The sequence below is a fragment of the Adiantum capillus-veneris genome, chromosome 15, assembly GCF_014529385.1.
Source record: "Adiantum capillus-veneris isolate H3 chromosome 15, ASM1452938v2, whole genome shotgun sequence".
In the NCBI taxonomy this organism is placed as follows: domain Eukaryota; kingdom Viridiplantae; phylum Streptophyta; class Polypodiopsida; order Polypodiales; family Pteridaceae; genus Adiantum; species Adiantum capillus-veneris.
Window position 1 is genome coordinate 17,512,039 of NC_140945.1, and position 26,251 is coordinate 17,538,289.

General features: G+C 45.6%; 1 protein-coding gene across 1 annotated transcript in view; it reads left to right on the top strand.

Annotated features, from left to right (window-relative positions):
- The window catches only part of LOC147440343 (uncharacterized), an 84,167-nt gene that overhangs the window by 52,060 nt on the left and 5,856 nt on the right, over nt 1–26,251 (top strand). Inside the window, exons 3-5 of the mRNA XM_086530117.1 lie at nt 2,668–2,705; nt 15,175–15,285; nt 15,582–15,661. Of these exons, the coding sequence (XP_086386243.1) occupies nt 2,668–2,705; nt 15,175–15,285; nt 15,582–15,661 (229 nt within the window). The remainder of the gene's footprint in view (nt 1–2,667; nt 2,706–15,174; nt 15,286–15,581; nt 15,662–26,251) is intronic.

Consider the following 26,251-nt stretch of genomic DNA (forward strand, 5'->3'; position numbering starts at 1 on the left):
GAGCTGCGGGAATGATTGCTTGCGACCGAGGGTTTGAGCTCAAGAACTCTCAATGACTGTGGGAGAAGGTCCTTAGGCTTTATGGTTTATGAGCTCTTGAAGGTCGTGGGAGGAGGCTCTTGTGTCTTTGTGGCTTCAGGCTATGCTAAAAGGATGGGAAGCCGTGTGCCGAACCACTTCTAAAATTGCGTGTGATGCATCCTCTACCGGACCTACCTGCGCCACAAGATCGATTGCATAGGAAATTTGAAATCCTCCCTTACCCCCAAAACTAGGGTGTGCAAATCAACCTTGAGATGTTGCGATGCCAAACATAAGGCTTTTCCCTTAGACCACAACACCGAACCGGCTTCCTTGTTGAATTCGTGATTTTTGTAGGACTTATTGTAGCCCTAATAGTGAGCTAAGTGTCAAATGGCTCAATAAAAAGCCATTTTTGGGGGCCTTTATGCACACATAAATAGCAGTAGTGATGGACAACGAGAGGGAGCTTAAAGAAAAGCACAATGCTGTAAAGAGCTGTTGTGAAAGGCTAAATGCAATGCAAGGGAATTTAGCAATCACATCAAGCAAGAGAGAGAGCACCGATTTGATGTGATCGCGCGTTGGAAGCATGCAGATGCAACTAGGATTTAAGGGAAATACTAGTTCTAAGCTTTGATACCACATGTTGAGAAGGGGGTGATTATTGGGGATAGATTAAGCTTGCATTCATGGCTTAATCATGGAGTTAATTAGAGTATGCTAATGATGATTAGAGAGACACAATAGCAAGGCAATTTGAACACAAACTAGGCTTGATTGGAATTAGCTTGAACCAAGTACAATGGCCATTATATAGGCATAGGAGGTGAGCTTCTATTGACATCACTGATGATGTTTCCAGTGTGCAAGAATCAACAAAAAAGTGGCAAAGGGATCTCTAGTCCAAGTGCTAGGGGTGGTGCTCCATGGTGTGAGCTAGGCAAAAATCCTAACAATTTCTAGAGGAACAGAGAATAGCGTAAAAAAGTGAGCTTTCTCGAGCAAAAATGAACAACTTCTTTACCTTCTCTTTTTGTTGTCATACAATGATGGGTCTCTTGCTCCGGTGCTTGTTTAGGTGGACTCCTCTTTCTCTCTTCAGGTCCAGTCTAGGTCATGCCACATCATCTAGTTGTGACATTGCGAGCGTTACAGAGTACACCACCAAATTCATTAGCGGCTTCTCTCACAAAGCTCAGCTCACACTCACAGCCGCGGTACTCTCATTGACCGAGCATTGGAACTAGGGAGATCGAGACGCCCACGATTGAGGAGAGGAGCTTCACAACATTGACGGAGACTACAACAAAGGATTCGAGCCATACTATCTCACATCCAAAGTACAGATGAAGATGGATCCATCACCCATTATATCTTTCTCTTTATTTGGCACCCATTGTATCAGGGATCACACATACCCCACACAATTCGAGCTAGCACACAACAAAGGATTCGAGCCATACTATCTCACATCCAAAGTACAGATGAAGATGGATCCATCACCCATTATATCTTTCTCTTTATTTGGCACCCATTGTATCAGGGATCACACATACCCCACACAATTCGAGCTAGTAGCACTTCTAGATTCATTTTAGTATTGCTTTTTTTGTACTCAGAAGTTTGTAACGGATTGGTCTCATAGGTCATTTTGGCCTTTTGAAGATGTTAATATATCGTTTCATCTCTCTCTCTCTCTCTATGTGTTTCTCTTTGTGAAAAGCTATGCCTACTCTCTTGTAGAGATTGCACCCATAGTTTTGTGACTTGGGGAGCAGTTGCATGGCTTTTGCAATTTCCACTTTCACACCTGTTGATGAGAGGTCATTAACGTATCTGGTTTTTATACCAATCGTTACAGATGAGGCACTTGGGATATGTTTCCTGCCACTGTCCTTGATTTCAAGATGCACGCACAAGATGTAGTTTTCTCTACGATATGCTACATTTCTTCGTGAACGATTTGGAAGGCTTGCTGTATACCTGTGCTTAGTGTAAAACCTTCCAAGTTCCATTGATGACCACTTTGACGATTAGAGAGTTTTTGGATCAAACACTTTGGTGTCTTGCTAAGGTTTGGTACACAATAATAAGCATTAACCATTGCAAAGCGAAACAGACATCAAACACTTTTGGTGTCTTGCTAAGGTTCGGTACACAATAATTAGCATTGAACCATTGCAAAGCGAAACAGAAAGCATGGGCAAGTTTGGATTCTTTTGTAAAGTATTAGTTGATGAAGGATGACATCGAACTGCTAGGCAGAAGAGTCTTACAACCTGATTCTCATGCTGTTGAACGGTACTTTTGCTCGCAGAAAGAGCGAGAATTGTGATGGACATTTGTTTTGAAGAGGAGACTTACAACTTGATTCCTAGGTCCTTTAAAAACAATATTCAAAAGAAACTGAGTTCAGCACTTTGGGACATCTTTTGTAGATTATCATCCACATGCTAAGGGAAGTGGGAACAGTTTTCTTTGAGAGTCAAGAGGGAATTCCACAGATTTAGTGACTTGCCCCTTTTTCAGGATACTCAATAATCTGTAGGCAGATGTGAAGCTCTAAAGAGTTTTGGCAGATTATTGGAAATGGTCTAGTTTTCAGTGCTTACACTTTTTACTTTGATTGGGGCTTTTTTGCAGGTGTGTGAAGATGGCAGTAGTTCATGATATTGCTGAAGGTGAAGAGTTTTCTTCAAACATATCTCTGAAATGTTTTTTTCTGCTGCAGCCAATTTGCAGTTAACAAAATACATTGAAATGTCAATTGCTCGCTTAGAAATTCTTTTGCTTGCAATGGTATGAAAACTGATGTATTGAATTGGGCTAGAACTTGAATTTGCACCACTCTCAGTTATTCTAGTTTCAGGAAATCTGTTAGTCTATATCATTAGGTATTGAGTTGCGATCCTTGTATGTTGGCACACAAGGGTGACTCAAAGCTTGCTAGAAGACTGGAAGGGGATGGTGTTTTGTTGACAGTACTCAGCTCATATCGATCTAGGTCCCCTGTTAACTAGGCTTTTGGGTGGCAGTGGAGCAGCATGTTGTATGTACTGTTACAGTGCTTGATAACATGATTTGCAGAGTTGGTGATAGTCCTATGACATTGGGACCCCTTTCTTCTGTAGTTGAATCAGCCCAGACCAATTGGTGGCTGAAACCGGCCCGTGGGGCGGTAGGCTTTGGCTTTCACCCGAAATTCTTTACTTTAGACACACACAGAGAGAACGTGCAAAGGAAACATGCAACGGGAATTAACACTTAAGCATACACATGGCTCGGAAGATAGAATGCTCCGAGCAGACGCCGACAACGTGTAGGCCCCAAATTTGGCGCCCCTTTCGGTATTTCTTTATTCTTTGAGAGGGTAAATTACAAAGTAGAGTCCTGGGAATCCTTTACCTGTATCCCGCTAGATACTACCTGATTTGGCCAAATTTCGGCAGCATAACAGCCCCAAAACTTGCGCGAAACCAATTCCCCTACTAGAACTCACTTCCATTGACGTATACCCTCTGATTCCTGCCCAAAAACAGTAAATTAAGCACGCTATATTTACTGGTTTTTGCCCTGTTTTCAGCCCCAAACAGTCCCCTAGCCGTCCTTTGCCAGTGGGGCACGATTCCCAATGGTTTTGGCGTCGGTATGGCTGAAAAACAGTCGATTTACAGTGCATATACAGCGCTGAAAACGCACCTGTACTGTGAGGTTATGACCCTCACCGGTGCCTGCTTTGGAGTAGCAGTTAGCTACCCTTGTTCTTGCTCAAGGAGGCTCTTGCCTCAGCACGAAAGCATGAACCCACACAACTGTACATCAGTCAAATGAAGAGCCCTCTTGTGGGGCATCACATAACTGCACGTAGGGGAGAGAGAGAGTAGTCTGTAGCGTGCAGGGCATCACTCCTAGCATCACACTGTACATGAGAGGGAAAGAAAGCACTCCATAGCTCTTAACCTGTGACAGTTGCATAATGAAGCCTCCCCTCTCTTAAAATTCAGCGCCATTTCTTCTGTAAGAGGCAAGTGCATGAAAATCTGCCACTTGGCACGATTACAAGCTTTTGCCCGTTTCCGAGTTGCCGCCCAAAAATCTCCTGACTGGTTGCCCAGTTGACTTCGCAGCAGAGTTGTAAAGTGTTCTCCTGGTCATACCGAACGTAATGACGCGAATACATTTCACGGCTCAAAATAGCAGTTCCCTAAATTTTAAGAAATGATTCCGTTGGGCTCTCACTGGTCATCTGACCATCTATCCTCATTGGGACCACATCCAAAAGTGCAATGTGGCCCAACTGTCGGATACTTTCTGTTGGTGATCCCACCTTAACTTTATGCCTTTATTGAGTTCACTTCCTAGTATCCACCAACTTGCTAAGTGCGACAGGGGGACCTACATGATGTTGCATTGAGCCTAGACATCCTCTTACTATACGAATTCCAGTGGCGACCACTTCCCGTTTGCGGGTGAAACTACTGTTCACATTGGCCATACAATGTCCGACCGTTTGCTACTTCAAAAAAGAGGGTCTCAAAAATAAAACAAAAATCATTAGAAAGAAACCAACAACTAAGGTTAGCAGCTGCCACGTCCTCGTGACATAGTTAACAGCTGCCACGTCCTCGTGACATACCCCCCTCTTGAAATCGCAAACGTCCTCGATTGCATACCATAAATACACGCCACTGATGATCTTGTGTTATTCGCACTCTTTTATCATCGCATGTATCCGCAAGAAAGGTCGTACACATAGATACAAATGACTTAATGAGACCTGCTTACTTTTGTTATTTCCATCTATTGCACTGAATTCATATGTACATTTGATGTGCTAGCTCTATCATTACCCCTCCTTTGGGTTGGGGCATAAGTAGGTTGTAACCCAAAGTCTTCAAGGTAAAGTTGCAATACATTTGGTGACTCTGACAGTTCATGCTCTTCCATCCACTTTGCATCCATAGGCGGATAGTTCTTGAACTTCACCAAGTAGCGTCTTGCAACTTGTCCTTTAAATTTTCTGTTCTTATGTTCTAAAACTTGCTGAGGTACCAGGATCTCATCAAGTTCCTCAACTTCTGGTTGATCTTCATCTGGCATATCTTCTGGCGCATCACCCACGAAGGGTCTTAGAAGACTCACGTGAAACGCATAATGAATCTTCCACACATCCGGCAATTTCAGCCTGTAAGCCACATCGTTGATCTTGTCAAGCACTTGAAAAGGCCCATAGTAACGCCTGTTGAGCTTAGGAAACAGCCGTTCCTTGCCCTTCATCTTCTTTAACCTTGCCTTTTCGAATCTTAACAGAACCCAATCACCAGGTGATAACAACAATTCACGACGATGACGATCAACAACCTTTTTCTACTTTGCCAGAGTCTTCTCCGAGGCAATTTTAATTTTCTTATACAATACATTCATGTTCTCAACATATCGATCTGCCTCAAAGATCTTGTTCTTTGTATGCAAAATGGGAGGAACCTTTTTGCTGCCTTCAAGAGTCTCGAAAGGTGCTTTTCCAGTTGACGAATGCACCGTATTATTGTACGCATACTCAAGCATAGGCAAATATTGTTCCCACTTGCCTTTATTATCTGACACATAGCATTTCAACAGATCTAAGACAATAGAATTAGCCTCTTCTAACTGTCCATCAGTTTGTGGATGAAACGAAGACGAGAATTTGAGCGTAGTGCCCATGTTCTCAAACAATTCTCTCTAGAACAAACTGGTCATGCGAGGATCACGATCACTGACAATCGATTGTGGCATACCCTGGTACTTAAACACATTGTACATAAACAAGCCTGCCATCTAATCAGATTTTATCTACTTCCTGACAGGGATAAAATGGGCCTGCTTGCTGAACTTGCAGATAATGGTCCATATACCATCATTCCCTGTTGGCGTTCTTGGAAGATCAAAGATAAAGTCCATAGCAATGCTTTTTCATGGCTTATCCGGAATCGGCAGTGGTTGTAACAATCCTGGTGCCTTTTGCCTGTCAAACTTGACCTTTTGGCAAATTATGCATGCTCACACAAAGGCATCCACATCTCTCCTCAAGGTAGGCCAATAGAAGAATGTCTCTACCGCTTTAACTGTCGCATCAATACCAGGATGCCCTAAATACGGTGGGACATGACTCTCTTCCATGACCTTATGTTGCAATGGCATAGTGACACAAAGTCTGCCATGCATCATCATATAACCATCTCTGAGGAGGTAGTGCTCATGATGTTGCCCCTCTTGCAACTGTTCAAAGATCCTTGCAAAATCTTCATCAGTAGCATACTGTTCCTTCATGTCATCTAACTCACGATGATAAGGAATTGACACAGCTGAAATTTGTGGCTTCCTTGATAACGCATCAGCCACACCATTCTTCTTGCCTTCCACATGCATAATCTAGAAGTGGAACATAGAAAGAATGTTTGCCCATCGCATATGCTTTTCGGATAACTTTGACTGTGTCAAGAAGTATCGCAAGGTCTGATGTTCTGTCTGGACAACAAAATCAGCACCTAAGAGGTAGTGCTTCCAGCTAGAAAGCGCATGAATGACGGCCAAGAGCTCTTTCTCATAGACTTGCATAGTCCTCTCTGGCCCTTGCAAAATTGGCTTTCATAAGCTACTACCCGTCCGTCTTGCATTAGCACTGCTCCGATGCTACTGCCACACGCGTCACACTGGACCACAAATGACTTCCTGAGATCTGGCAAAACAATTACTAGATCCGAAGTCAATTTTTACTTTAAGAGACTAAAAGCTGAAATCTCTTTTTGGGTCCATTTGAAAGTGACCTCTTTATTTTGCAAAGCGTGAAGAGGCGATACTATCTCTGCAAAATTTCTGATAAACCTTCTGTAGTAGGAACACAATCCCAAGAAGCTTCTGACATCATGCACAGTCTTCAAGTCTGGCCATGTCTTAATAGCTTCGACCTTTGCAGGATCCATTCTGACACCATCCTTTGAGACTATGTGGCCGAGAAAGTGGATCTTTTTGAGGAAGAATTCACTTTTCTTAGGATTGACAAGTAACCTGTGAGACTGTGCAGCTCTTCGAACACAATGGTCAAGTGACGCCTATGCTCCTCTTCATTCTTCGAATAGACTATCATGTCATCGAAGAACGTCCCAACAAACTGCTCATGCGAGTGGAAAATCCGGTCCATCATTCTATTGAACGTGGCAGGAGCATTTGTTAGCCCAAACAGCATCACTAGAAACTCATAAAGACCAAATGTCGTTCTAAACGCAGTCTTGTGCATATCCGTTGGCCTTATACGAATCTGATGGTACCCACTCTTAAGGTCTATCCTGCTGAAAATTGCAGCACCCTCTAAACGATCGAGAATATCATCAATTCGAGGAATAGGAAACCTATTCTTGATGATATTCTTATTCAATGCATGGTAGTCAATACACATGCGCCATGAGCCATCCTTCTTCTGCACTAGGAGCACTGGGGAGCAAAAGGGTGAAGAACTAGGCTGAATCAGCCCCTTCTCTAATAATCCTCAACCTGGCCCATAATCTCTTTCTGGTGCGCCCATAGTGACATAAAAACCCGTTTCAGCCCTTTGAAACCTCGAAATGGCGAAATGGCCAAAACGTTTCGGCGAAACGTGCGAAACGAGTTGATTTTTTCTTTTTTGCCTCCCTTTGACCAGTTAACCTCAAGCCATTTGTTCGGGGATTTTTTAAGCCATGCACAAAGGCCACCTCAAAAAATAGATAGATTTTTTGACCCTCACGCACATTGAATAATGTCTCTCTCTCTCTCTCTCTCTCTCTCTCTCTCTCTCTCTCTCTCTCAACCTTACACGTCACCATGGCCCCCTCGTCTTTACCTCCACATTGTTGCAACTAGCTACCGACTTACCTTGTTCACTCGTGACTCAAGTCTCGCATCTAGATTTTGGTATTTCATGTCTTTACAAGTGAATTTGTATACTAGCCAACATCATCAAGTAAACCTGTGCTGATCAAGCTCTTTGTAATTGCGGGAGCATGTCTCACATTCTTCAGCGTGAAAGAAGAGCCATTCTGAAACTTCAATTGAACATCTCCAACACTTAAGATCTCACATGTCTGCCCATTTCCTAGCCGAACATGATCTTTAGTGGTCACATAAGAGGTAAACCACTCCTTGTTTGGAGACACATGAAGTGATGCCCCTGAGTCTATAATCCAGTCACTCAGTGCATTTCCATCAGATGCTGTAAGAAGAGCTGTGTCCATTGTATTCTTCAAGAAGTAGATGTCTCCTGACACTAGACTGTCATCCTCTGCAACAGTGTTTGTCACATTTATTTCTTGAATCTTCACTGAGGACTTGTTCTTCTCACCATGGTCTTCAGCTTTCTCTTTGCCTTTTTCTGCTTTCCATTCTCTGCAGTCTCTTTTCATGTGACCCTTCTTGCCACAATGGTAGCATTCTATGTCACTCTTGCCTTTAGCACTGCGGGACTTGCTACGTTTCAGAAACCTCGAAACCCCGAAACGCACGAAACCCCGAAATGTTTTATGTCACACTGGCTGCGCCGCGCTAACCTTGTAGAGAGGTCTATTTGGTGGGCTACACCCTGGCACCAAATCTATCCGATGGTCCTCAGGTCTCTCTGGCGGCAATTGCGACGGTAATGAATCAGAAAAACAGTCACTAAACTTTTGCAAAAATGCTGACCTTTCTTTATCTAACACAGATAAATTTGACTGATCATTATCTGAGACATCACGTGCAAAAATCAAGTACACAGAAAGATGATTCTTTATTACAGAAGTGATAGCAGAAGCAGATACAATAGGGACAGACTCCCCTTTGAGCTTTACATCCAAAACATGAGTTTTGCCCCTATGCTGAAGGGTGATCGTCTTGTCGAAGAATGTACTCTGAACATCCAGGGAATCCCAAGTAACACATCACACCCTACTAATGGCATGATATAGAACTCTTCTGTGTCCACATACGATTGAATATGCAGACACAGCTTTCCAATAATGGGAGTAACACACTCTGAGTGGGTAGGACATGCCGACCCTGGCTCTGTTGTGTATCCCATCTCTTCAGCTCTGATGCCCAGCTACTCTGGTGAGATAAAGCTGGCTTTGGCACTTGGATCAAAGAAGATGAGTGCCGTCTGGTCCCTAACTTTACCCCATGCCCTGCATAACTCACTGGCATCTGTACTGGGCCTATCACCCACCATATCTGGCACCAAACCTGTCGTGGGTTTAGGCTTCTTATCTTTCTTGTCCGCTTTATCATCTGAGTCAGCTGGTCTTTTCCTTTGCTGACAATCGGTAGCAAAGTAACCAGGCTGCTCGCATATAAAGCATTTATTTTCAGCCATTAGGACCTTCTTTTCCTCGAGTGACTTGCGCATAAAAGGCTTCCTTTTCTGTTTCTTTGCCTGCGCTCCAAAAGTCCCGGTTGAATCCTTGTCTTTGGTGGTCTTTTTTGACCCTTGTGACGCTTCAGGAGCCGTTTTCACAAAGGGCTTCTTCGCTGAATTTTTCTTTTGCTGCCCTCCTCTTTCGTTGCTCAAAAACCCACCGTCCTCTCCTTTCAACAAGGCAAGACCAGTGTTCGCAACTTCCATAAGCCGAGTGAGGGTAGCCTCTCTGTTCTTGGTACAGTAATCACGAAGCCCTTTAGGCAGCCCACTACAGTACTTCTCTATTTGCTCTGTCAATGGCACAAATCTGTAGGAGGTCACCGAGAGTAATGCTTTACAAAACCTCCTATTGTACTCCAGCAAGCCCTTGCATGTAGCCGAAGTAAGTTGGTGCCAATCTATCATGACGTCGGCTTCAAATTCATTTGACAGCCAAGTAGATGCAAACATTTGCTTGAAGTAACCCCAAGTGGCGGGTGCCTGTCCTTGCATTAACAATGTCGTCCACCATGTAAGCGCATTGTCCTTTAAGAAAGTGGCAGCTTTCTTGACTTTCGAGGCCTCTGTAAAATTCCCTCCTGCATAAGCTGTATCAAACTGTTGGAGGAAAGTGAGAGCCTTTGCTTTATCCTCAAAGCCACTGAAAGTACAGAACTTTACAGCTGCACCACCTTCTTTGTAAGCATTCGGCTTCTCCAGTGCCCCCAAGTTGTCTTACGGAATGGTCTGCAACATGGGCACTGTAGTAGGCATCATCGGCACATCTTGGCCATTAACATTTTGCGTCAGAGATGTGATATCTGGCTGCTGTCCAGAAAAACCAGCCATGCCAAAATGACTCTGTGGCACCCAAACTGGCCCTGGTTGCTCTGAAAACCTTGCTGCATGCCGATACTACCATACATGGGGTTTGGCATCATGCCTTGCAAACCCGCAAACACTTTTCCTTGCATGTGCGGCTGACTTCCAGGCGCATAACCAGCCATACTTTGGAACACTGATCCACCCCCGAAATACCTAAGATATACCGTGGGTGGTGGAAAAACGGGGTGCATTGCCTGGTAACCAGTCCCCGTCCATTCAAGACAGCATGCAAGCTCTGAAAGGTGGCGGGCTGAACTGGCATAACCTGTGGAATAGGGGTTCTAGCCACCTGTTCAAGTGTCACGTGACACATCCAACCCTATGTGTCCGTGGACAAGCTACAGCACGACAAAGGTTCAGTCAGTCCAGTCAGTCTAGATTTAGAAGTGATTTGGCACTTTTGTGAGTCTATTCGTAGACCGTCCATGCCCAGTCACTTAGTGTAGATGCATATCCTCTGGTTGCACACAGCATGATCATAAGCATTTCCATCAGAATCCATCAAAGTCAATTAGGGGAATTTTCCAGTGCATTTAGCCTATTTTACCTATTTTTGACATTTTTCACTTACTAATTCAAGTGACTTTCCAACAAAAGTAGGCATGGCAATTTTGCTAAGTTTGTATACAAGCAAACTAGAACTAGCACTATTTGGAGAAGAGGCAACAGGAGCCAAGCTCGGCAGGCAACTTCTCAGCAGAACCTTGGCGTTTTCCCCCTCCAAGCAAGATCCCAAGCCTTGGCGTTTTCTCCAAGCACCACCCCTAGCGTTTTCTACATCAGCCTATCCCTGGCATTTTCCACAGTAGCACCATCGCCAGCAATCCCAAGCTCTTGGTGTTTTTGCATTGGATTGCATCGCCAACAGAACCCTGCTCCTAGCGTTTTTGCAAGGCATCAGCTGGCGTTTTTGTAACACAATAGCTGGCGTTTCTGACATCAGCAAGCTTGCGTTTTCAGCCTCAGCCACAGCGATTCAGCAGCAGATCAAGACCAGCCAGATACCCCTCAAGTGTAGCAGATTCAGCCCCGTAAAGACCATCAGTTTTCAGCCTTGAAGATCCTCAGTTTTCAGCCCTAAACCTGCAGATTTTCAGCGACGAAGACCCACAGAAAGGAACCCCCAAATCTGCGTTTTTGGCTCAGTCGCAGATTTCAGCCCATATCGTTTTTGGACAGCAGTAGGAAGATTGCAGATTTCAGCCCTAGTGTCGGCCTCGTCATCCCCGTCGTTGTCGTCAACATAGCCTAGACTTGCATCAGTCTCATGCATACCATTTGTACCAGATTGTGCAATCATAAGTAGACCACTCTCGCCGACGAGAGTGGGGCCTTCGGAGGAGGGTTTTACAACGTCTCTGGTGTCGTGTCTCTCTTCTCTCTCTATCTCTCAGTCTCATACACTTGCACGCATAGTGTCCATTCACTTTGTTTGTGAGCACTTTCTCATTAAGAACGGAAGGCTCTTTCTTCCATAAGAACAAAAGGAACCTTGAGCACAGTTCGGAGCACTCATCTTGAGCAAAGCGCAAACATTCATTCCGCTGCACCTAACATCAAGCATAGGAGGAACCTGTTTTGGAGCCCCCGACTCAACAACATGCGAGTGTTCCCAATCCTGTTGAGTCGCATTAAGTACTTGGGCTTGAGCCTCAACAAGCTCTGTACGCGATGTAGGTTGCCTATTTTGTTGTTGCACTGGTGGCGCTTGCAAGAACTCCATAAACCTTGGATTTTGCACTAGTTGAGAAAAGACATTCACCGCAGCAACCAACTGAGCCTTGAACGCATCATCCTCAAGTTACCCAGTCATAAAGCCCTGTACTACTGGAGGGACATTCACATCGACAGGAGGTACAGACTAACGTGGCCGTGAGCTCTCGACAATCTCGAAGACCATAGGGATTTCCTGTCTGTCCTTTGTAGAGGAACCCTCTTCCATAATGCCCTTCCCTTTGTCGACCATAGTGTAATCCCGCGTTCCTGTACTCTGTGGCTTTACCCAAAACAACTGAGGCTCACTTCTTGATGAAAAAGTGATTGATATCCCGGCAATGGAATCTTGAAACCGGTCCGTGGGGCGGTAGGCTTTGGCTTTCACCCGAAATTCTTTAGTTTAGACACACACAGAGAGAACGTGCAAAGGAAACCTGCAACGGGAGTTAACACTTGAGCATAGACATGGCTCGGAAGCTAGAATACTCCGAGTAGACGCCGACAACCTGTAGGCCTCAAATTTGGCGCCCCTTTTGGTATTTCTTTATTCTTTGAGTGGGTAAATTACAAAGTAGAGTCCTGGGAATCCTTTACCTGTATCCCGTTAGATACTACCTGATTTGGCCAAATTTCGGCAGCATAACAGCCCCAAAACTTGCGCGAAACCGTAGTTACAGGGGACGGAGGGGACAGACCCTAGGGACGGGGGACGCCCATTTTGGGGACGGGGACGGGTGGGGACGGACGAAAAAAGAGCTGCCAAGTGGGAACGCAGGCAAAACGTCCCGGGGACGGGAGGGGACGGCAGGGGATGTGAGGGGACTTTTTTTAAAATTTGAAAACCTGATCATTTCTAGAGGTTAGTTTGTCTCCAATAGCCATATGTTTGAACTTCGAAGCACCCCAATGGCTATAAAAGCCACCCTTTGGGTCCTCATTTCTCGATGTTTTATTAGCACATTTGCGTCTATATGACTCGTGTTCTTTGGTCTATTTAGTGTAAATTTGTGGTCAAAGTGATACTCTATGTGTGTGGCATGTGTATAAGTCAAAAACTGCCAAAAGAACTCTGTTTTTTGGTTTGCCGTCCCGACCCCTGTCTCCGTTTCCTGACTTTTTCCGTCCCGTCCCCGACCCGTCGTCCCATGTAACTATGCGTGAAACCAATTCCCCTGCTAGAACTCACTTCCACTGACGCATACCCTCTGATTCCTGCCCAAAAACAGGAAATTCAGCACGCTGTATTTACTGGTTTTTGCCCTGTTTTCAGCCCCAAACAGTCCCCTAGCTGTCCTCTGCCAGTGGGGCACGATTCCCAATGGTTCTGGCGTCCGTATGGCTGAAAAACAGTGGATTTACAGCGCATACACAGCGCTGAAAACGCACCTGTACGGTGAGGTTATGACCCTCACCGGTGCCTACTTTGGAGTAGCAATTAGCTACCCCTGTTCCCGCTCAAGGAGGCTCTTGCCTAAGCACAAAAGCATGAACCCACACAGCGGTACATCAGTCAAATGAAGAGCCCTCTTGTGGGGCATCACATAACTGCACGTAGGGGAGAGAGAGAGCAGTGTGTAGCGTGGAGGCATCACTCCTAGCACCACACTGTACATGAGAGGGAAAGAAAGCACTCCATAGCTCTTAACATGTGACAGTTGCATAATGAAGCCTCCCCTCTCTTAAAATTCAGCGCCATTTCTTCTGTAAGAGGCAAGTGCATGAAAATCTGCCACTTGGCACGATTACAAGCTTTTGCCCGTTTCCAAGTTGCCGCCCAAAAATCTCCCGACTGGTTGCCCAGTTGACTTCGCAGCAGAGTTGTAAAGTGTTCCCCTGGTCATACCGAAGGTAATGACGCGAATACATTTCACGGCTCAAAATAGCAGTTCCCTAAATTTTAAGAAATGATTCCGTTGGGCTCCCACTGGTCATCTGACCATCTATCCTCATTGGGACCGCATCCAAAAGTGCAATGTGGCCCAACTGTCGGATACTTTCTGTTGGTGATCCCACCTTAACTTTATGCCTTTATTGAGTTCACTTCCTAGTATCCACCAACTTGCTAAGTGCGACAGGGGGACCTACATGATCTTGCACTGAGCCTATACATCCTCTTACTATATGAATTCCAGTGCTGACCACTTCCCGTCTGCGGGTGAAACTACCGTTCACATTGGCCATACAATGTCCGACCGTTTGCTACTTCAAAAAAGAGGGTCTCAAAAATAAAACAAAAATCATTAGAAAGAAACCAACAACTAAGGTTAATAGTTGCCACGTCCTCGTGACATAGTTAACAGCTGCCACGTCCTCATGACAGTGGCAGATTAGTGTCATGGGCAAGAAGGGGGACAAAATTTTATAGTTCCTTCCTGGTCCTCTCAGGGGTATTATGCACCGACTACTGTGGATTTGGGAAGGTAGAAGTTCAAAGAAGTTATCATCGATTTGTGATGAATGCTATTGCCCAAGCTGGATCATTCAAGTAAGGGTAGATAGGGGCAGTAGGCTTGACAGCAATCTGGCTTTTGTACAGACATTAAGTCTCTGGATTGGAGAAGATAGTTTAGCGGGAGCTATCATTGGATCTCGGTGAATGACATTGCCTCACATTGTATTATGTAATCGAGGGAAGATGGGAGCAGTAGGGTAAGCAGGACTTTAGACTAAGGGCTGAGGCCTTGGATGAAAATGCTTACGACGTGCAGAAAGAGAGGTGGCAGGCCTAGAAACAAGGAACTGAGCTAGGTGGAAGGACATCGGCCACCTGGATTGGAATAGGATCATGAAAGCGAGGAAGCAGATGGAGGTAATTTGCTGATGAAACGATTTTAAGTGCCTGGCTCAAGTGAATGAGATCATGGCAACTAGCAGGTGGTTTTGAGCTTGGCCCTTGTGTGTTTTGCCCCATTCAGTATTATAATATAATTCTTCTCCAAATAATCTGTGTTTTTCTGTTATTTTTGGAGTTTGGTTTGGATTGTCTACATCCTTGAACACTTAATTGTACTGTAAGTTTGAAGTCGGTGGCATGTGTTGCAACATCCTTACTAAAAGCATTAGAGGAGGTGAACTTTGGTTTTGCTTCACCGTTTTTGGTGTTTTGTCACCTTGAATTATTTCAATAGACTGACATTTGGGCAGGCTAAATGCCTGAATTGCAGCGATAGTTGGTGATATCACACCCTCATGTGGTGTACCAAAAGAAGAGAAAAGTAGACGAGAAAGAGCTGCTGTTGACGAAATGTGCATGTTGCTCGGCGGGGGCCTTGCAGGTAGCTCTTTCTTTTGAAAGAAGGTAGGGTGATTGTAAGTTTCTTGAAATCTAAAGGTTCAATAAGTCGAAAGTCCCTACCTGCTTATATACTTTCACCTTATTTAAACAAATTCTCGTATGTTGCGTTTATCTATAAGATATGGCGTAGCTGTTGGCAAGATAATTACAAAAACAACCACCAAAAATTTCTTGTGAGTTTGAAATATAATAAGGGTGGCAGCTATATAGTAAGGGATAAGTTTTGTTTTTGTAGTGTGTGATGCTAAGTTATAAATAGTCATTGTGTCCTTTCAGCTGAAGAGGTGAAAGAGCTATGGCTGGATTATGAAAACAATGCTTCATTGGAGGCCAACCTCGTAAAAGATTTTGATAAGGTAACTCTTTTATGCATTTTAACATCGTACTGCATTATAGATTCTAGTGTGTTTCAATCAAGTATTAAAATGTCTGCATGAAAAAGAAACTATTATAATTTTATAATGAGATGCCTTGAAATTTGAGTTGACATTACGTTAAGGCCCTGAGGCACAAGAAGTTCATGGAGAAAGAAGGTGATAGCCTGCTGTAACCCAAGATAATGTCTCTTGGGATGCTGAGGCTCTGGATTGATGCTATTTCAAGGCCCACCTGAAGTTTTTCTTAATGTGGAGTATCGCTGAGTGGCACACGAAAAGTGATTTGAGGCTCATAGCCTGTTGATATCGTCTTTGAAGCAGCTGAAAAGAAGTGAAAGAAGACGTGCAAGAGATGCTCATTATCTGCTGTGCGAAATAGAATTTATAATTAAAGACCTAATTTTGTTCTTCGACGTACACTTCTACTGTAGTATTGAGACAGTGCATTAGTGCACAAGCACCATAAAGAAAATAGGAGGTTGAAGTTACTGATGATGAAGACACCAATGGCCATGATGAGCCTCTTAACAGTGATGATGAGAGGCAGCCTGAAGTTGACAACTTGTTGGATCATTTTCTCGCATTCTCCAAGGATCCCCGTTATGCGAAGCATGTGAAGGAGAAGGCATGAAGAAAATCTTTAAACAATGGAAGGAACCATTCAGAAAGGAGCAGTTCCTAATCGAGTTGGGCCTGGCAACACATGGGGGGAAATACCCACTTTCTTGGATTTATGAGAGAAGTTCCCATTCTCTCTCTCTCTCTCTCTCTCTCTCTCTCTCTCTCTCTCTCTCTCTCTCTCTCTCTCTCTCTCTCTCTCGCATAAAAAGTTGGGCTTGTCCCATTGATATCAAATAAATACTTGAAAAAATAGAATGTTTGGCCGTAGCCATAATACATGATATAACCGAAGTGGAAAACCCCTCCAAGGATAATGTATGACAAGGAGAAAAACTCCAGTAAGCATACAGTAATGTGAAACATATGATAAGTGTGAAAACTAGTAGGGGCACGATAAGGGGAGCCCTGCTGACTCCGTAGGTCTGCCCGAAGGTACTCCTCTACACACTCTGCAACACCCACCCTCTGAACCATGACTACCTAAATCAATCTCTGCACTGTATCCTGGTCCTGAGGTGTCAATGTCATGCAACTGAACATCCTCTACATACATCTCCTTCGTCCATGCCCTGAAACCTCTGACCTTATATTCATAGCTCAAGAATAGTGAACATTATCTTCAAAACCTGTAGGACCGGAAACTGCCATGCTGTGCCCTGTCATGGTTTACCCTTCATGACAACCGGCAAATCCAATGTGCCACTGATATATCACGTAGAGCACCTGCATTGAACTGGAAGTGGTGCCACAGATAGTACATTTAGAGCATATGTGACTCCTTGCAAAGAAATTGCTGTCCTAAAGAATAAAAAATAAATCCAAGTGTCTGAGGTGTGATAATCCCATTCATATATTTGTAAATTCTGCTAAAAAGTTTAGGTTCTCCCACGCCTTGCTTTGCCAATCATTTATAGAAACCTCATCAAGATAATAGAACTCTGCCTCATATTACATAAGTCGTCTACAACTTCAATTACACGGCTGATCCGTAAACTGCAACAAAACTAACAACGCTATGCCTATGGAAAAGCCTGATAGAGCACCTGCAGCTGCTGTAAAACCTTAAAACCACCATCGCCTGTCGAAAGTATGATAATTCCTTTAAGGTGGGGAGGTGTTCGTCACAGTGGACAAGTCCAGTGCATCCAAGGTTCACCATGTGAAAGTCTCTCCTCCTAGAGCCCCAAGTTCCCACCTTCTCTGGTATGGGCGTCAAGGGAATCCATGGATGCCTGATGGGCTTTTGGATTTAATAGGGTAGGAGTTAATGGAGGCATGAAAGAAATGACGTCAGGCATGTGAGGCCAATCTTCTAACTCAATTTTTGGAGAACAGCTTGGGGGTTATGGAGGAGGAATGAAATTACCTTTTGGTTTCACTTTTGGAGGAGTTGGAAACACCATGCTGCGACCCACCCCTTGTGATCACCTTACACCTTGGGGTGTTGAGAAAGATTACAAGGAAGGTGGCCAAAGGGTCAAGTTTTACATCTTTCATGACCCTCAAGATCAACAGAAGGCATTAGTATTTATTCAACAGTTTGACACAACCATCTCTTAAGGAAGTTCCACAAAAGCCTCCAAAGTTAGGAAGGATCCTTCTCTCTTGAAGGGGAATGCTCAACAATGGTGGTCAACACTTTTGTTGCAGGGCCTCAAGATCAACAAAAGGCATTAGCATTTATTCAACAGTTTGACACAACCTTCTCTGAAGGAAGTTTCACCAAAGCCTCCAAAGTTAGGAAGGATTCTTCTCTCTTGAAGGGGAATGCTCAACAATGGTGGTCAACACTTTTGTTGCAGGGCCAAGCTCCTTGAACATGGCTCGAATTTAAGCAACTATTTGCATCCCTATGGCTGGTGGAAACAATTACTATTTGAAGGAGGAGATATTCTTCAAGACTAAGATAAAAAGTTTTGGATTTCTTGTCTTTCGATAGCCTCATTCTAATTGGTTGGTTTGGAGGAACGATTGGAAAAGTATTGCTACAGATTGCCTCAATAACTCAATGCTATTGCTTAACAAAAGACAACAAGCATTCAACAAATGATGGCACACGGTTAGGATGGGTACAATCTCTATTTGGGGAAGATGACTTTTGACAAGAAGTCGTCCATAGACCAGCCCAATAATAAGAACCAATCGTAAAAGAAAGACCACAAGGAGTACTTTGATTCCAGAAGAACTGCTTCAGACGTAGGGAAGTAGGGCATAAGTCTATAGAATGCCCTACTCGAGTCATCGACGAAAAAGCAGAATCCTCTAAAGATGCGGAGGAATGAAGAAACAAGAAAGCAAAGGCAACTGGTGGCCTAGTACCTAACATGCTTGGGATGCAGCCTACAGATGACCTTACGTAGTTATGCGAAGCTTGAGAAAATAGTATCCGGCTACTATCGTTTGGGAGAATTTTTGATGTGGCATACTAAATTGTGCGCTACCAATCCACTCTATAAAAGGTGCTGCTGATTGCCACTACCCACCCAATGTAGGACATGGTCGCATCAAGGCTACTCTTTTGGCCAAGGCTGAAAACCGGTGTTAAGGCTTATGTTCAAGCTTTCTTGGCATGCCAAAAGGCCAAGCATGAGTGGCATAAGTAGGCTAGTTCAACTATTGCTTGGCCATTTTGACCACGAAGGTCGGGCTGATCACAGAGATATTTCAAAGAATGGTGGTCTGTCCATACCAGTAATGGCGCCAAAATTTCAATGATCGCCAGCAATTCCTTCTCCTGTGTGGAATATTGCGTCTGCTCATCTGTGAGCTTACGACTCTCAAAAGCTGCAGATCGCTCACCTGATATAGGACAACGCTAATTGCATAATCGTTGGCATCCGTTTCCACCACAAAGGGTTTGTTCGGATCCATTATCTGCAAGCCGCTTCAATGTTTGGAAACATTGGTCGAGCTCATCGGTCCATCGAATTGACGGACTAACATTACACTTTTTGCTCTGGACGCCCTTTAGTAGACGAGTAAAGGGTTGGACAATACGAGCGTAGTTCTTCATAAACTTCTGAAAGAAGCCAGTAAAACCCATAAAAGATTTTACTTGCCTAATCGTGCGAAGAATGGGTGTCAGGTGCAACAGAAGAGAGAAAGGATTTAGCTCCGATCTAATACTCCGCACACAAACACAAGGGTTGCTTTACTTCACTTAAAATAACTGAATCGAAGTGAAAGAAAGAGAGACACAAGAGAGAGAAAAAGAGACGACACAGGGATGTCGGGTCCCAAACCCTCAAGGGCCCCCTTGCTCTGTTGCTAGAGCAAGTACTTTCTTTATTCTTGCACAAATGCTACTACAATGACTAAGTCCCGAGATGCTGATGCTAATGGGTACTGACGCTACTGATGCTGGGTATTGATGGTATTGGTACTGAGGTAGTACTGCTGGGTCTATGTCGACGACGAGGTACTAATGGGTCTGTGTCGATGACGATGATGTCGACGACGAGGTACTGATGGAGTCTATGTTGACGACGATGATGTTGACGACGAGGTACTGATGGAGTCTATGTCGACGCCTGACGACGGGTATTGCTAGTCTATGTCGAAGACAGAGAGGTCTGCGACGGGTATTGTTGGTCTATGTCGAAGACGATGATGTCGACGACGGGTATTGTTGGTCTATGTCGAAGACGATGAAGTCGACGATGAGGTCATGCGGGTTCTAAGACGAAGACGGGGAGGTCTACGTTGGGGTAATGCGGGTCATGCTGTGAATACTTGAGATGCTTAGGGTGCTTGAGATGCTTGAGGTGCTGGAGGTACTATGTCGACGACGACGACGATGCTGACGAAGATGACGACCGTCACAGACACGACAATGTTGCCATGATGAGGACAACGCGAGGCTAGGGCTGAAATCTGAAAATGCTAGGGCTGAAATCTGCTATCGCTAAGAATCTGCTGAAATCTGGGACTATGTCGACGACGACGACGATGTCGACGACGATCATCGTGGCGACGATGACTGCTGCGTGGCGATGACGATTGTTGCGCGTGTGTACTAAGGGCTGAAAACTGGAGGGCTGAAACTGGCGCTGATGTAAGGGGCTGAAAAGGCGGTACTGTGTCATGGCAATTATGATGAGACTGAAAACTGAATTCTGTTGCAAGGGATGGCTTTCCGGTGAGGATCTCTTGCCGAGAATGGGATCTGGTACATGGTGAGGCTAAGGGCTGTTACTATGGCAAAAACGCTGATGGCTGAAAACTGCCCAAAAACGCTTGGCTTTGCAGTGGATGCAAAACGCTAGCTGCTGCTGGGACTTCTGCTGAGAGGCTCCTTCTGCTGTTGGTTACTGCTCCTATGCCTCTACTGAGTGCCGAATGGTTTTCTTTTATAGTTTCTTTAGCAATTTGCCCTACCTACTTTTCCAACAAAGGCCACTTATTAATAAATAAGTGAAAAATGTGTACTTTGGCAAAAAGGGGTTCTATGCTCATGTTGAAATGACTGTACTGTGCAAGAGAGGGTATGCAACTATGATGGGCCTGGACATGCACGCCTTGCTAGAGGCTCACAAGGTGCCAGGCTAGGTCCTACGCTAAGACTGCCGCTAGACTATGGTAGAAGCATGTCCACGTGGCGCAAGTGAAGTGCGCACGTGACAGTGGGCCAATCCAGCACGACACGTATCTTCTCGGGGTCAATGCGAATGCCATCGACCGAGGTGATATGACCTAGATACAGTAATTCCGTACGAAAAAAATTGCACTTTGCTTTGCTTACCACTTTTCTCGTCTCAAAAGACGTATGACGATACGAGGGTGTTCCAGGTGCTTCTCGAGTGTTTTATTGTAGCTTAAAATGTCGTCGAGGAAAACAACAACCCACTTTCCCAAATACGAACGAAAGAGATCAATCATCATTTGTTGGAAAGTGGCAAGAGCCTTGGTTAACCCATAAGGTAAAACCAAAAACTGGTAATGTCCATATCGTGTACGAGACGCGGTCTTTGAGACATCACGAGGGCGTATCCGTATCTCGTGGTACCCAGAACATAGATCGATCTTGGTGAAATAACGAGCACTAGAGAGTTGATCCATAAGGTCGTCCATTCGGGGCAACGAATACTTATTCTTGACGGTGACGTTATTGAAACCTTTGTAACCTACGCAGAAGTGCATCCCTTCGTCCTTCTTTTTAGCGAGAAGAACCGGAGCGCCCCACAAAGACTTCATTGGTTCAATAATATCTTTGGCAAGATAGGCTTGAAGCTTTCCTCTTTTAGGCTGAACCTATAAGGTTGCTGAGAGACGTGATGGTTGCCGGGCAAAAGCTCTATCTTATGATCAAGATCAGGCCCACCAGCCGGTGGAAGCCCATATGGCAGATTTACATCATAATCGGCGGTTAGAGAGGAAGGAGTTCCCTCGACATGATACACACCATCAAGTTCAAAGAAAGCTGTATGCGATGCATAATCGATAGATAGAGAAGCTGTCTTATCGTAAAACCATAGCATGCCTAAAATAACATCTACAAGCTCAAGGCCCAAGAAGTCCAAGGCTTCGTGGTAATGTTGGATTTGGAGGTCGAGTCATTGATCGCTCCTACAAGTCGCATAACGGACCACATACGGATGGTCTGCGGGTGACATGTTGAGCCTAAGTGCTTGTACCACACGAGAAGAAATAAAGTTATGAGTAGAGCCGTTGTCGAATAAGACTGTCACAGCGTGGCCATTGATCTCTCCTTTAACGCGGAGGAGATCATGCGGGCCAACTCCAGCCTTATTAACGTGACAACATGGGCCACTACGTGCATGTATATGAAAAATCTCTGAATTAAAAAGACAGTACCTAGATTGTCGACAACGTTTATAGAAGTAGTTGTCGGTGCGAAGGTAGATGGCTTCCTCTTTTGCTTAGTACACGCCTTGTCACCGCGGAAGTGGTCGGTTTGATGGCAATCGAAACAACGGTTCTTCTTTTGATCCTCCATACGAGCTACCTTTGATTTGCCGTCATTCTTCTATTTCTTATGCGGAGGGTCCGATGACTGATTGGTGGCTGCTGAAGCGTTCGAGCGCTTAAATTTTGATGTGGAGGAACTACGGCGAGGTGTCTTGCCATCCGTCAGACCATCTCTAGAAGCCGCCGAAGTATTATCATAATTCTTGGTGAACTTCTAGATGTCCTCAATAGATGTTATCGGATTGTGTAATACTTCATTTTGATATGCTGGCGGCAATCCAAAAAGATATAGCATTTGTACGATGACTTTAGGATCATCAAGAGCGTTCATTTTGTGGAGAAAATCCTTACGAACAACTGCTGCAGCATAGTAACAAGAGATGTGTCAGAGGCAGATGGCGGAAAAGAAGAACTCTCCTCGGGACAAAGGCTGTACGTGTGCGAAATCAGGAGGAGAAAGAGGTGCCTCCTCCAGGGGTTGATGCGTGCTAGCGGCGCCATTCTCATGCAGAGAAGCATCGTGTGATGCCATGGTGCTTGGATGTGCGAGCAATTACGGGAGTATGTAGCTAGAGCTCACTTGGGAGATACGCCCAAGATGCTTAGTTTAATAAGCTAGTAGTAGTAGTAAGCAGCAGGGGATAGAGAGCGTAGGAGATAGAGCGAGAGATAGCTCACACACGAGACAGAGCTATCAGCGACACGGTGTCAAGCTCTACTTGCCGGCATGTCTTATATAGAAGAGCGGGGAGAACAGACCATTGTAGGAGTAGTTGGTAACTTTTGAAAAGTTTTCATACCACTTAAATAAAGAGTGGGTATTATTTATAAGTTGGGCTGCCTAGTTTTAAAGTGAGCGGCCTACACCCTATAAAAAAAAAAAAGCCAAGGTAATATGAAAGGGGAAAAAAAGAACCTAGCGTGACCTAAAGTGTGCCACCTGTTAAAAGCTCAATTTTTCAAAAGATATAACACATGTAAATAGAGTGCGCTTCTCGTTGCTGCTGTTCCCTCGCGCGTTTCGCCTCCCCCTCCCCCCCCCCCGGCCCTCTCCCCAGCCTCCTGCCCGCCTCCCCATTTCCCAGCTCCTGCTCCTTGAGGGCAGGTCTCTTCATCTATCGACCTCACCTTGCTTCTCAGCAGCAGACACATATGGCGGGCTCTGTGCCTCAGAGGGACTCGACGAAAGCCCCCTCACTGGACCCCGCGGAACCCACCATCCGACTTGCTCTTTCACCGATAGAGCAAGCGAGCTTAGAGGCAGAGGTGGTGCGTCTTCAGGCCACCTCTGTTATCTGCAAGATTATCGATACCCGACCTAGCAGAGGGGAGGTGCGTGATCTCCTCCAGGCCCGTCTTTTAGCAGAGGTGGGCAAGATCATCGAGATACCCCCTCCACCTTAGCTTCACCACCAACAGTCCCTCCTCCTCCCGCGCCACCCACCCACCGCCCGCCCCCCCCCCCCCCCCCCCCCCCCCCCCCCCCCCCCCCCCCCCCCCCCCCCCCCCCCCCCCCCCCCGCCTCCATCCCCTCCACTTCCTGCCATTCCCCCCCTTACTACCCCCTCCCCTCCCATTCCACCCACTAGCCTCCCTGCTCCATCAGCTTCTCCCGTTCTTGCCTCACAACCGGCTCAGGGGTCAGGACCTTGATCGTTTGCTAGGAGGTCTCTTGGCAACGCTTTTGCCACGAGCCGCCTGGCGAGAGGAGCAAACTTTCCTACGAACCCCCCTTCTGGTGTAGACGTCACCTTTTGCCGCAGTCCCGCGAGTATTGCGAAGTTTCGGCATTCGTCGTCAACTTCTTCGCCTACGACTTCACAGGATTCCTCGGCAACTCTTCACCAGCTTTGAGGCGGCTTGCTTCAGAGTCCATGTATTGTTTCTAGCTGCTAGAGGGGATAGAGGCCCTGGACAAAGCGATTGGTTTCTCTATCCCTTTGTGTGGCATGGACCAGACTGAGTGGACTCTAGACTCAGTGATGGACTGGCTTCAAGCTCAGGCTCTTGAGTTCTCGCATCACACGGGAGACTGGGGGTGACAGATTTGGTACAAACTCTGTGGCCATTGGCCAAGCTCTCGGTGACACCTCTCGACAGAGAAGGATGTAGACACATTGTGGTACACCTTTTTGCTGACACACACAGTCCACCATGCTATGTATATGTGGGCAATTTTGGCATGGCTGGTTTTTCCGACCAGTAGGTACATATGGCACCAGTGACGCATAATGTCAATGGCCAAAGGGCGCCGATGATATTTATTACAATGCCCATATTGCAGACAATCCCCTATGATAATTTGGGAGCACTGGAAAAGCCACAAGCATACAAAGAAGGTGGTGTAGGTGTGAAGTTTGATACTTTCAGTGGCTTTGAGGATAAGGCAAAGGCTCTTTCCTCCAGCAGTTTGATACAACTTATGGAGGGGGGAATTTACAGAGGCCTTTTAAGGTCAGGAAAGCTGCCACTTTCTTGAAAGGCAATGCGCTTACATGGTGGATGACACTGTTGATGCAAGGACAGACACTCGCCACATGGGTATACTTTCAAGAAATGTTTGCATATGCGTGGCTGTCAAATGAATTTGAAGGCGATGTCATGACGGATTGACACCAACTCACTGTGGCAACTTGCAAGAGCCCAATCGGAGGTTTCGTAAAGCGTTGCTCTTAGTAACCTCCTACAGGTTTGTGCCACTAACGGAGCAGATTGAGAAGTATTGTAGTGAGCTGCCTATAGGGCTTCAAGATTATGTACAAAGAACAGAGTTGGCTACCCTCACTCAGCTTATGGAAGTTGCCAACACTGGTCTCGTTTTGTTGAAGGGAGAGGACAATGGGCTTCAAGGAAATGTGAAAGGCGGTCAGCAAAATAAAAATTCAGCAAAGAAGCCCGTTGTGAAAGTGACTCCTGAAGCGTCTCAAGGGTCACAAAAGGCAAACAAAGGCAAGGACTCAGCCGAGACATTTGAAGGACAAACTAAGAAAAAGAAAAGGAAGCCTTTTGTGCGCAAGTCGTTCGAGGAAAAGAAGGCTTTAGTGGTTGCGAACAAATGTTTCATATGTGAGCAGCCTGGTCACTTTGGTACAAATTGTCCGCAAAGAATAAGGCAAGCTGATTTGGATGACAAAGAGGATAGGAAAGGCGAGAAGCCCAAACCCACCCACGGTAGGTCTAGTGCCAGATATGGTGGGTGATAGGCCAAGTTCAGATGCCAATGAGTTCTACAGAGCGTGGAGTAAAGTCAAGGAGCAGACAACACTTATCCTCTTTGATCAAGGTGCTAAAGCAAACTTTATCTCACTAGAATTGGCCATCGAATTGGGCATCAAAGCTGAAGAGATGGGGTACAGAGCAGAGGCAGGTTTGGCATGTCCTAGCTACTGAGAGTGTGTTACCCCTATCATTCCTGTTGATGGAGGACAACTCAAACTGAAGCGTCGGGCCCGTGAGAGTGGACCAAGCAGCTGCCCCCCAAGTGTACTGCCGTGTCGTGGAGAGAGCTGGCATCAGCCGAAGGACACGAAGCCAAACCTGCTGTGCCAAAGGACAATCCCAAAGACAATGGTGCTGACTCTCCACAGCATGGTCACAAGCTGTGCACACTGCCGAGAGACCACTATGTACAAGCCAACTCCCAACTGCTGTAGCTCGATGTGCAACCAGCCATTGGAACAAAGTGACTCGCCGCGGCTGTCTGGAGTCCCATAACCTCGCCCAAAAAGCTGACAAGAACTCAGCTGTGAGACCCTCCTCCTGCCAATGAGGTGTTGCAGCAGGACGAGACTCTCTCCCTGCTGCCGGTTAGTGACGTCCCAGACAAACAATGTACTGAAAGAAAGGGACACCTGGGTGCTCGGCTGAGGAGAAAGGGTCCCTCCAAAACCACTCCTAGGATCCCATTGCACTTGTGCTAGTGGACAACACTCCCAAGCCCACAACCTCCTGTGGCTAGTCGCAAGAGCTGCTGGGTCAGGATCTACGACACAAGTCCTCCCACAGATGCCCACAACACGA